The sequence below is a fragment of the Lissotriton helveticus genome, chromosome 12, assembly GCF_964261635.1.
Source record: "Lissotriton helveticus chromosome 12, aLisHel1.1, whole genome shotgun sequence".
In the NCBI taxonomy this organism is placed as follows: Eukaryota; Metazoa; Chordata; class Amphibia; order Caudata; family Salamandridae; genus Lissotriton; species Lissotriton helveticus.
In genome coordinates this window covers 456,084,108-456,096,975 of record NC_136073.1, presented here as the reverse complement: position 1 = coordinate 456,096,975, position 12,868 = coordinate 456,084,108, and the positions used below count along the sequence as shown (strand labels likewise).

The 12,868-nt window shown below is 46.0% G+C and overlaps 1 protein-coding gene across 1 annotated transcript in view; it reads left to right on the top strand.

The window, feature by feature from the left end:
- Positions 1–12,868, top strand: part of HSF4 (heat shock transcription factor 4) — a 507,465-nt gene that overhangs the window by 153,262 nt on the left and 341,335 nt on the right. Inside the window, exon 2 of the mRNA XM_078670271.1 lies at positions 6,530–6,638. Within this exon, the coding sequence (XP_078526397.1) occupies positions 6,530–6,638 (109 nt within the window). The remainder of the gene's footprint in view (positions 1–6,529; positions 6,639–12,868) is intronic.

Below are 12,868 nucleotides of genomic sequence, written 5' to 3'. Positions count from 1 at the left end.
TGAGTGAAACCCCTACTGGAATGGTTACTGCCAGCCCTTGAGCCTACTCTGCTCACAGGCAGATCTGTGATTTGAAACCCATTCCCTGTACTTGCATCATTTCCCATCTTGTGCCTCCCAATGGGCCTTCAAGAGTCTCTGCGACTTCTCCTTCATGAGGGTGCTCTTTGCGGGTCACCCAAACTCTTGGCAGAATTTCCTAAGATATTTTGCTCTGTAGGAATACAAATCCTCAATGACGAAATTCCAATTCCAATTCTGCCTCCTCACTGGGTGCCTTTCCTTTCAAAGACATGATGCTTTGAAGAGTTACTCAAAAATAGAACCAACCAAAAAAATCCAGTGGTATGCGGTGGCGTAGTGGTCTGCACTCACTAGTGATGTACACCAATCACTGTGGGTCTAGTACAAATACAAGTTCAAATCCCACCGCTGACCAACAATGTTAGAACTGGGGGTATCTAGTTGGCACAGGTAGGTACCACTGTCCAAATAGGGACCCTTGCTTCTTGTCAGGGTAAGGAGGAAACCCTCTGAGATAACCCCTGCTCACCCCCTTGGTAGCTTGGCACGAGCAGTCAAGGCTTATCAAAGGCAATGTGTAAAGTATTTGTACCAAAACTCACAGTAACACAGTGAAAACACCACAAACTGACTCCACAACAGTTTAGAAAAATAAAGGTATTTAATCTAAACTCCACAAGACCAAAACGACAAAAATCCAACTTACACAGTTCAAGAATATGGTTGCAAAAGAGTTCTTAAGGTTCTTGATAAAATTATCCACAGTTGCGTCACGTTTTAGCCACAGTACCTTTGTTAGCAATAAAAAGTTTCCAAGCACAGAAGTTGTAGCGGTGAAAAACAAGAGATGCATTGCTCCTGAGACCCTGGGGAGGCGTTAGCGACAGCCCCGCTGCAGAAGCGGGCGTGTTGTGACGAATCCGGTCTGTATGGGGAGGAATGCCACTTGTATGGATTCCGGTGCGTATGTTCTGTAGGAAGTTTTCTCCCACAAAGGCACGATGTGATGATTCTCGGGTGTTGCGACGATCTCCGGGGCGACGATGCACGGTCCAGCGGCGATCTTTCTCTTGCAGCTCCTCGATGCGATGGCTCTGCGACGATTCTCGCAGTGACGTGATTCGATGATCTCACCCAGCGATGACAGGCTCTGTGACGATGTTCGCAGCGGCGGAAATCTTTCCGCTAACGAAGGGTGCGACGTCTTCAGGCAGCAGCGACAGGCGATACGACGATCTCGGTCTTCGTAGCGGCAGGAATTTTCTCGCTCGGCCGGGATTGCGATAAATTATCTGTAGCAAAGTCTTTAAAAGCTTGATTTCCAGCTCCCCAACACAGGTACAACTTCCAGAGGCACCACACATGGGCCAAGCATTCCAGGAAGGACAGAACTCTCCCAGCAGAGTTCAGGGAAGCTGGGGTGAAGTCCTTTTGTTCCTGGGACTTCAAAACAGGGAGCCAGCTCTTCTCAGGCCCTTGTAGATTCCTTCAAGCAAGGGGACACAGCACAAAGCAAAGTCATTCCCCTCTCCTTGGCAGCAAAGCAACAGCAGGTCAGTCCAGCAAAGCAACAGCAGGACAGTCTTCCTTCTTCAGTTTCAGCTTTCTCCTTGGCAGAGGTTCCTTCTTGATTCCAAGATGATCTAATTTTCTGTTGTCAGGGGTCCTGTACTTATACCCCTAAAAGTCTTTGTTCTCTTTGTGCAAGTGGGCCCTGAGCCCGGTCTGAACCAGTTCTGGGTGTTCCTTGAGCACTTTGTTTTTCTGGCTTCTCCTTTCCTTTCAGCGTGAGGGGCAGGGTCGTCAGCCGCCAAGCAGGAGGTGGAGCCAGCATTGTGGAAGGCAGGCACAGCTGATAGCCAGAAACCGGTCCTAGGATGCTTGATTCTGGTCCAGGAAAGACATGGCTTGGCAGTTCGTGCCGGACTGTTCCCATGAGGCACAGGGTCAAGGCTGATTTGCATATGGCCATGTCTGAACTGGGGTGGTGTGGAGTGCAAAAAAACGATGGATTTAGGCCCAGATCTCTCTACTGGGGTGAAAGTATGACATTGTTCTGCATTCTGTCCATCAACTGTTGTTTTGCATTTGTCACCCCGAGTGGGATAGGTATGCTCAGACGTGAGTCCCATGCTCTCCACACCACTGGAGTCAAGCTATCCTGGCTGAAGACGGCTGATAGCCAGAAACCGGTCCTAAGATGCTTGATTCTGGTCCAGGAAAGACATGGCTTGGCAGTTCGGGCTGGACTGTTCCCATGAGGCACAGGGTCAAGGCTGATTTGCATATGGCCATGTCTGAACTGGGGTGGTGTGGAGTGCAAAAAAACTATGGATTTAGGCCCAGATCTCTGTACTGGGGTGAATGTATGACATTGTTCTGCATTCTGTCCATCAACTGTTGCTTTGCGGTAGCCACTGTAGCCAGCACCCCCCATGATAGCCTATGGAGCAAGATAGCCTTGCAGCAGTGAAAAACGAAAATGGCTGTAATTCACTACCGAGCATGTCACCTGCACAAGTACATGCTGTACCTTTCACATACACTGCACCCTGCCCAAGGGGGTACCTTGGGCCTTCCATAGGGGTGACCAATGTGCCCAGAAAGGGAAGGGTTAGGCATGGTCAGTGGGGAAACTGATCAGGAGGACATGGCAGTTCACAGACTGCACACAGGCACTGCGGTGGCAGGCCTGAGACCCCATTTTAGGCAGTGCTACTCCTGTGGGTGGCACAATCAGTGCTGCAGGCCCACTAGTAGCATTTGTCATCACCAGCCCTGGCACACCCAGTGCACTTTACTAGGGACTTCTTGGTGATACAAATATGCCAATCATGTATACCCAATCACAATAACAATATAGACAGGGAGCACTTACACTCTGACACTGATCAGCAGTGGCATAGTGTCCAAAGCATCTAAACCAGCAAAAACGAAATAAAGCACAGCATCAAAAATACAGGAGGTAGAGGCAAAAAGATAGGGGGAAACCACGCCAAGGATGCCAGGTCTAACACCGATGAAACTAGAGAGGGCACTAATGATAGATCAAGTGTGGGGTTTCGGTGAGTATTTATCATAAGTGCATTATTGAGTAACGTGTCTTCATATGTTTGGAACACAGGGCTCGAGTCGGGGTACCATGCGGGTGGACGGCGTCCCCCCACTTATTTTACCGGGTGATGCCATTCCCCCTGCCAAACAGCTGGACTTCACTCTTTGGCCTCTCTGTCATTAACTGCGACGGGCGAATGCTAATTTGTGCTCCGTCTCGCGCGGATCTCGGCGCCAGAGGAGAGGCAATGAGCGCGATGGTGCAAGCCACCTTTCATGACGTCACTTCCTGTCATGAGGTCACTTCCGGTGACAGCGTCCCCCCACTTCTTTTTTAGGACTTGTGCCCTGTTGGAACATATTAAACCCTTTGTTCCTATCACACTTCAGAATTTTCGAAAATAGTGCCTCTTTGGGGCTCGCCTAACTGTGCTGTTTCAATCCAGGTTTTTTCTTTGAATTTTGGGACTTGTAGTGTTGTTTTATAATGGAATAAATAAGCATACTACTCCCAGAATTCAATGAAAAAACTGGACTGGAACAGCACATCACGCATGGACATGGGGAACTTGGCAGGGCTGGATATATTCTGAAATATTGTAGAGTTCATTTACAGGTATTTGAATTTTGTTGTGTGTTAGAAAAAATAGTCATCCAGCCTTTCCTTTCTCATTCCCTGTATAACGGGCAAGATTTAGTTCATAGTTCACTTTACAGAATCCTACAAAGTGGCAGTCAGAGAAAGAAAAGTAAACACCAATCTCCATATTAAAAGAAAAAGCAGCAGTTTATCAGAAACATAGCCTAACATTTGACATTTATGACATCACTGATGACATCTCAAATTACATCACTGATTACATTATGGATGACATCATCCAAGCTTCTTTTCCCCGCATAATGATCCATAAATTACTATGGCTTTATATGCCTGACAGTCAGTACAACATAGCTCAGGAGAATATCAGCGATCATTACTGCCATCACAGATACAACTCCCTTAGGTGTAGAAAGCATGCATTATGCGCAACATTGACCCTATACCATACACTTTACAGGTAGCATTGTTCACATTAACAATCAACCTCAAATATATAGGAAACCCTCATTGAGTATGGCGATCAGTCTGTATGCAACTGTTCACAGAAAGCCAAGTTCCTAAACATAGTGAATGTCATTTCCAAAACAAATGACCTATTACGGACAGCTGTATACCAGGCAAGACTTAGTTCATAGTTCACTTTACAAAAACCTACAAAATTGCAGTCAGAGAAAGAAAAGTAAACACCAATCTCCATATTAACCCCTTTAATGCTGCGCACGTTCAGCAGACTTCGCGTGCACTACCTCGGTAATGCTGCGCACGTCCCCTGAACGTCGCGGCCCGGCCCGTGCAATAGAACGTTCCGCACCAGCACGGAACGTTCAGCGCAGCGGAGGGGTTAAAAGAACAAGCCGCAGTCTTTCAGAAAACGTAGCCTGGCATTTGAGCTGTCTTTGAACAGTATAGCAAATGTGACAAGATAAAAGCAAAATGTAAAGCCATATTTATTATTCACTCACCTTATGAACTCCAGCTTGGTTATTTTGGGGATGTTGCAGCACCTCCCTCACTCCTACTACCAGCGCCCCAAGGCTTGAAATTGGTAAGTGAATTAACGCTTTCTTTTGCGTTGCGTTGCATCACGTGAGTGATCGCGCAATATTTCGGTAAATGTGGGCATTGGTATTTGCAACTCCTGGTGACATTTACTACACAGAATCATCTCCAAGGAGGGCTAAGCCATTTGTTTGACACCAATGAAATTAATGGAGGCAAGCACATCTTGGGAGGGTGATGCTGCGTTGCTGGACATTCCTTGGAGGTATTTGACCTGTTAAGAGGTAGACAATGCCTGGTTACAAGGAGGGTGATAATCTTCAAATGAGAGAGAGGGTTAAAGAGTGTGTCCTCACAGAACAGGGGAAGTGTTAGCAGTTTGGAGACTCTCTGTCCTCCTGACTTGTATAAACACCAGCAGTGTCATTGTTTAGAGGTGTGCTTGCCAACGTGTGACGAAAACGAGGAAGGATTTTTTCAGATTAAAAAAACAGCAGTTAGCATAATGATTACATCACTGGAAATGACATCCACTGACTTTAGGCCTAATGATGAAATCACATCGCTTGACTTTGGACCCAGATCAGAGGTAATGACAATGTGACTTTGTGATCTGCACAGTTTACTGAGAGTGAACACTTTTTAGCTTTCATCTCCAGGCAGGTTTTATTCCCTGGAGAGACCTCTCGTTGATTCACATTCACTAACAAGTGCAAACACACACATCACTCATAACACACATACAGAAAGCTGCTTTGGGCCAGCCTGCTTCAGCTATTGACATGTTTGAGAGAATCACTTCAGGCACTGGCTCAGTGAGCTGTCTATCACACTGTGGTTTGTGTAGCATTAGTAAGAGTTAACCGTAGCTTTGTTCTTATAATACAGCCCTGACATTTGGTACTTTGTTTCCATACTGACGCACAGGGGTATTAATCATACACATGAGGTCAGACCACTGTTTAGTGACTGAAGCTTATCTGAACCTTATCTTAATACTTAGTAACATGCCTCTGCGAAGTCACACAAAGGCACTAACTTGAGCACTTCAATGTTTGGAACACAGCAATTGACACAGATACCACTAACAGCATCTTGTACAGTGTTATATAACATTTTCCAACATTAATGACAAATGATAGACATCATGTGTGGTATGAAATTAATTCTGCAAACTGTGACTTGTCCAGGAGTTTACACACCAATGCCAAATAACTGGGAACCCACCCATCATCAAGCCCAATCACAAGCTACCTGGCAAATGAACACACCACGAAGCAAGCAACCCGGTGGCAGAGAGAGAGAGATCGTAAAGGCCTGCAGCACACCACATCTAACCTCAAGCTAGCCACAAACCATTCAAGAGTCACTTTTGAACAGTTTAAAAGTGACAGAAGGTGCCTTATGTGTGTCCATCATCTGTTATGTTCAGACTTTCTTGTGTTTACATTGTTTCCTATTTGAGAACCACCAAATTAAAGGAACAGGTGGATGGGGAAATGTTGCACTCCTTGTGCCATGGATGAAGTGCAAAGTTCCATTTCCCAGTATAGTGCTAAGGAGGCACGTCCTGTGTGTTCTGCTCCTAGACCAAGGTCTTTCTTCTTTAGGATGTGGTGTGAGCAGCAAGAGTTGTGTTTATGAGACTAAGCTGCTTCTTGACACAGGTCTTCCTCTTGACCAGAGTGAGTGATCGGGTGCGAGACAGTTGTTACGCAAGCATCCACTCACCTCCATTTCTCAATCTCCCCCAGTATGAGTACATTATCTGCACAGTCCCAAAGGAGTTGAAACGTACTTTTTCTCTGTGATTTCAGGATTTTAAAGTCCTTTTCTCTTCCCTTGTTTCAGAATGGAACCAGCTTTCATGTGTTTGACCAGGGCCGGTTTGCCAAGGAGGTGCTGCCCAAGTACTTCAAACATAACAACATGGCCAGTTTTGTCCGGCAGCTCAACATGTGTAAGTACCTGCACCGTGCACAGTAACACAAGTGGGCATATTTATGGATATTGAGTGCAACGCGGGGCAGAGCCATATCTACTAAGGTATACTAAGGTATAGGGCCGCTGTTCTCTTCCCTAGCACTGGCGCACAAACAGGCTGTGTCTTCTGATGTGCCTATAGCTTGCATAAGTGCTAAGTGCCCCATGTCATGTGTGACTCCCTCAGCCAATCTGACTTTTGTGCTAACATCACTTGGCAAACATCACTTGGCTTGCTGTGATCACTAAGCATATGCTTTCAATTTTAAATGGGAATCAACAAGTCCCAAAGTGCACTGTGTTGTGGGCTAAATCGTCACCAGTGGCTGGAAGTGCCACGCAAGACACTGGGGCTATAAATTGGGCATAGCCATCCTGAAAACCCTAATACCTAACCTACTAGGTTGCCAGATGACACGTCCAGTTCAGGCCTAGGCTTTTGTTTTTCAAATGTTTGTTTCTGTGTGTGTCAGTGCAATTAGGTGAATTGAAATGAACCAACACTATAATATCCAGAATGCATCAGGTTGTTAATAGAAAGCCTGGACTGGAAAATTAGCTTGTTGGTTAAAGAGTACCCCAATGCCGTGTCTGGTGGCTTAGTGGACTAATGCTTCCACTGCAGGGGGCTGTGTTCGACCTCATGGTCACAGGTTCAAATCCCAGTGGGTCCACTCACCCTTTCATCGTTCTGAGGTTGATAAAATGAGTACCATTAAATTGAGTAACAATAAACATCTGTTATTCAGTGCCAAGATACACCTGGGTGAATGTGCGCATTACAAATACACGTGTTATGTTAAATAGAATCATCAGCTACCTAAATTGAGGGGTATGTTGCCATCTAAGCCTACAAAATAGTGTGTGTTATGAAACCTGATAGTTGTAACCATATAGATAAAGTTACCAGACAACGAAGGCAGCTTTTGTCGTCGTTTTGCTATTAACAACCTCAAGTTTTCTGGGAGTTGTAGTCTCAGTCCAGTTCAGATGCTCCAGTTGAGCTGACACATCCGAAAACAATGACGTTAAAAAAGAGGAGAATTTCAAGAATAAGCACAGCATCTTTGATGACATCGATTCTCCTGCTAACCATTACCTATTTACATAAGCTCACCAAATGGCCAATTGTGTGGCACATCAATGGAAAACAATTAATCTACCCCATTCACTTGCCATATTGTTATGTGGCCAGAGCATGGGACACAAGTTCTTAAGGTTAGATTCTAGAGAGGCTGAGCTACTTTTTCTGGGATCCACCATTAGCGCAGTATCCCGTGCCATCATCTGTGGGGATACCACCAGCGCAAGTCACTACAGCAAAATGTTCAGCGGTGCTACTTGATGAGGTGGATTCACTAAATATGCTGCTCAGGGTTGTGGTTAGCTCATATTTTTACTAGGGATGTGTGAAATTCACCCAATTTGCTTTCAAAGAATTAGGCGAATTTTCAGGAGAGTTACGCGTAATTACTTAAAATGCAAACCCATTATTTAGTGGTATCTTTTTAGAGCAAAATGCTTCCTTTGATACGAGGATGCATTTCGCGCAAAATAATAGAGCAAAAAAACAAAGGGCCATATTATCAAGCAAGGGCTATACATTATCGCCGCTTTTATCGTCAGGAAACTGCCGCTAAAGCGGCGATAATGGGTTTGATAATATGCCCTTGAAAATTCCCATAGAAGCCCAGGTTAACAACAGAACCTGGCTTCTATGGGAATTCACAAGGGCATATTATCAAGCCCATTATCGCCGCTTTAGCGGCAGTTTCCTGCCGATAAAGGCGACGATAATGTATCGCCCTTGCTTGATAATATGGCCCAACGTTCGAACCACCACCGAGTGAACCCTCCATGCGTGAGCCACAATTCAAATGAATACAAAGTACAAATACACTCTTTAGGCATCGCACGGTACTCGCGCGATGTCACTTTCCAATACAGTGCCCTCAAACATCACAGTCAGGGTAATGCAGAACTTTTTTTTTTTGCAGTTTTATATAGCGCGAACTCTACCCGAAGGTATTGGAGTGCTTTACGTGAGCACCTGTTGCGTTACAGAGGGAGATTAAGTGATTTGCCCAGAATCACAGGATTTTGACCCCACGCCGAGACTCCAACCTGGTTCTCCAGTTCCAAAGTTGGCTGCTTTGACCGTTATGACACATCCACATCTTTAAAAGTTCAGTCATGTGTCCGAGGCTCAGGGATAGCTGAATAGGTTGGCTGTGGAGGAGAAGGTGCCCTTGTGCTCAGAAAAGCTGCACAATGATGTATCCCACTATTAGGAGCGAGCAAGCTGGAGGCCGTTCCGTCAGAGAACTCATTCCAATGTTTTTTTGCAATGTGCCACTCAAGTTGAGGGAGGTAGAACTGCATCTTGTTTTCTGCTGATCTCTAAAATATTCCTTTTCTGTTAGGGTGTTTTTCTAGTGGTTTTCAGTCACGCTAATCTTACATTTGCTGCAAAAATTCCACATGTGTAAACTGTGAACCTATCACCCCTAAGGGTATTCAGGCGCTGGGGGCCGTCGGGGAGATTAAGTGAGCTGTTGCACAGAGTCACATAAAGCTGAGCTGCCGCCGGGGATCAAACCGTGAGCTCCGCGTTCCAGAGTCTGCCACTCTGGCTTCTGCGCCACACCTCTCCTGTATACCTTGGTTTCATTTGCTGTAATAATTCCGCATTTGAAAAGTGCAAACTTATCACCCCTAAGGGTAGCCAGGCGCTGGGGGCCGTCGGGGAGATTAAGTAAGCTATTACCCAGCAGGCCCGGCTCCAGGAATTTTTATTTGGGTGGGCCAAGGGTGCTTTCGGGTGGGCCACTACCGGCCCAATTTGTCGCTTCTGGAGATAGTCTACAAGCCATAGATTACATCATATCTACTTGCAAACAGTCACCAAGATGCAAGGATTGCTTCTGTGTGTATACAGAGCATGTGGAGAGTTATTTATTGGTGCCCTCACCACTAACGTCTTTCTCTGTAGATACCTTTACTACCATCCTCCAACAGTGCACTCCATCTCTCTGTAGCCCCTCCCCCTCATGACCTCCTTCTCAGACTCCCTCACTACCACCCTCCACCAGTGCCCCTCATCTCTCCGTATCTCCCACCCTCCCCCAGTGACCTCCTCCTCTGATTCCCTCAGTACCACCCTCCAACTGCACCCTCCTCTCTCCAAAGGCCCTTCCTCCTTATGACTTCGTCCTTGGATTCCCTCATTGCCACCCTCCACCAGTGCCCCTCATCGCCCCATAGCCTCTCCCCCTATTGACCTCCTTCTCGGATTCCCTCACTTCCACCCTCCAACGGTGACCCTCATTGCTCCAAAGCCCCTCCCCCTCATGACCTCCTTGCATGCCCTCACTGCCACCCTCCAAAAGTGCCCCTCACAATCTCCCCATAGCCCCTCCCCCTCATGACCTCCTCCTCAGTCTCCCTCACTACTACCCTCCATCTCTCCGTATCTCTCACCCTCCCCCCATGACCTCCTCCTTGGATTCACTAATTGCCACCCACCACCAGTGCCCCTCATAGCCTCTCCCCCCCATGACCTCCTCCTGGGATTCCCTAATTGCCACCCTCCAACAGATCACTTCATGTCTCCGTAGCCCCCCCATGACATCCTCCTCGGATTCCCTAATTGCCACCCTCCACCAGTGCCTCCCCATCGCTCCATAGCTTCTCCCCCTATTGACCTCCTCCTCGGATTCCCTAATTGCCACCCTCCACCAGTGCCCTCATCGCTCCATAGCCTCTCCCCCTCATCACCTCCTCCGCAGACTTCCTCACTACCACCCTCCAACAGTGCACTTCATCTTTCCGTAGCCCCCCATGACCTCCTCCTCGGATTCCCTAATTGTCACCCTCCAACAGTGTCCTTCATCTCTCTGTAGCCCCTCTCTCATATTCGATTTCATTTGTTGTATAGCGCTACTTATAGTGTAGGGTGCCACAGTACTTACATCATGCAGAGACAATGAATCATACAAGTATGTAAATCAGTCTATAGGGAATGTCACATAAGCCAATGAGGATTACAAGCTGTAGGTATCACATGTCATCCATACTGGTGGGCAGCATGTTTTAAGAGGGTTTGGTCTGGAGAAGCGCAAACACAGGACTTAAAGCATACTCCAGTGGTTGTGGACTTGGCTTTACAAATTAAAATGTATATCTGCCAAAACAAACTCTTTATAGCAACATTAGAGTAATGAAAGACAGGGTAAATTCTAACTATATTGCAACACCAAAAAAAACAAGTTCTTATTATACCATTCAGGTTTGTATGCAGCTCTTTGATGTCAGTTCATAGGTCACTGTCCTATTTTAGGATTGTAACTTCTGTACTGCAAGTAACCCACAGAGCTATCCAAATAAATACAGTTTATCTGCATTTAAAAATTAGGAACAGACAAAATATTGCTCTCCAGGAGGATCATTAATCACCAGAGTTATCTGGACATTTTAGTAGTTGTGTCTTGCATCCGTCATGATAACGATACAACGATATGAAATATACACAGCATACACGAAGTATGCCTCATGCTGGGTCCTCATAGATTTTTTTTAAAAGTAACTAATATACACACATCTTCGAAGCATACATCTAGCTGGGCCTTTGCAGATTTAAAAAAAAACAGAACAATAGCCACACATTCTCTTAACTGCTCCGTTCAAACTCTGCGGCACAGCCCGATCTCATAAACAGCTGAAGGGGTCAGGAAAGGTGAATCTGGATCAACAAACTGCTTTTCTCCAGCGCTGAAATATCCACGCATTAGGACAGTGCGCACACATTACCCGGTGCCAAAGAGGATTTCTCCCCTTTGTACCTGCACAAGTGGGCGGGGACACAACCCACCTTCCTAAAAGGAGATGCGTGATTGGGGGTGCCTGTGAGAAAAAGCCCAGGCCCAATCACGCAACTCCTAGAAAAATAACGTTCAGATGAACGTTTTAATTTCCGTGGCCATTTGCTGTTGCCCCCTGACGTCAGGGCCACGGTTCATGTTTGGGTGGGCCAGGCTCATGTTTGGGTGGGCCTGGCCCACACGGCCCACCCGCTAGAACCGGGCCTGTTGCCCAGAGTCACATAATGCTGAGCTGAGCTGCCCCCAATGCCGGGGATCAAACCGTGAGCCCCGCACTCCAAAGTCTGCCACTCTGGCACCTGCGACACACCTCTCCTGTATGCCTAGGGATCATGAAGCCTTCTTGAGGCATAAATTAATGAATAAACAGATGGTTTCAACATGTGGTGATGATGTATTCCCTACATTAGACCTCGGGTTTAAACACTATCAGGCTGTGTTAAAGGAGCATTCTAAATATTTGAGCCCTTTAATCACCCCTAAAGGTGCTGGCTGGTGCATGTGTACACAGTTTGGTCTGATGAATGCATCACCAGTAACCCATCAGGTAATATTTAACTGGTTGAAGGGGCACGTTGGTTTTCCAAAACAATATTTTACCAATGAGAGGGAGCACACAAAGGTACTGGATAATATTTAAAGATTCTCCAACAAAGTCTTCTCAACTCTAATGGAGCTGCGTGCAAATTTGTTCAAAGTGAGGAGGAGCTATTGGGTCATTCCATTTTGACCAAGTGGATTAGGCTATTTGGAAGATATTGAGGAGGCACCGGTGAGGTCAGATAGAGGGTGGCGGGAGTACCTCATAGAAATTGTCGGGTTTATTCTACAGTCATTAACACTTCAACAGATAAGAGAAACCCACTCAGAAATTGTTGTAGAAAGGTAGAAAATGTGAACAGGGAGAAAGGCAAAATGAGGTACTTGGCACACAATTATCAGTGATGTCATGAATAATTTACCAAGTTTTGCCAGACAGGAAGAATATTGAATTCGAGCTGGACAATAACTTCTTCAAATAGCAGCGAATAAGGTTGGCAGGGAGAATGTTCACTTATGTTGTTATAGAATTTTCAGAGAATGCATTGGCAAGAGAGGGGTTACCATTGGAATAAAGTAGCAGACAATGGAATTCAGTTTGTTTCAGAGGATGTGGTGTGACTATTGAGATGATGGTGTCAAACAGGGAAATTGCCCTTTATCTTCCGAAGACCAAAGGCAAGGTGAACAGAATGAAAAGAATAGTCAAGGAAACAAAACAGTTATCAATAATGTCAACATTGTTGTGGAAGAAGTATCGCAGTCAGCAGTGGTGGCTTATAGACCT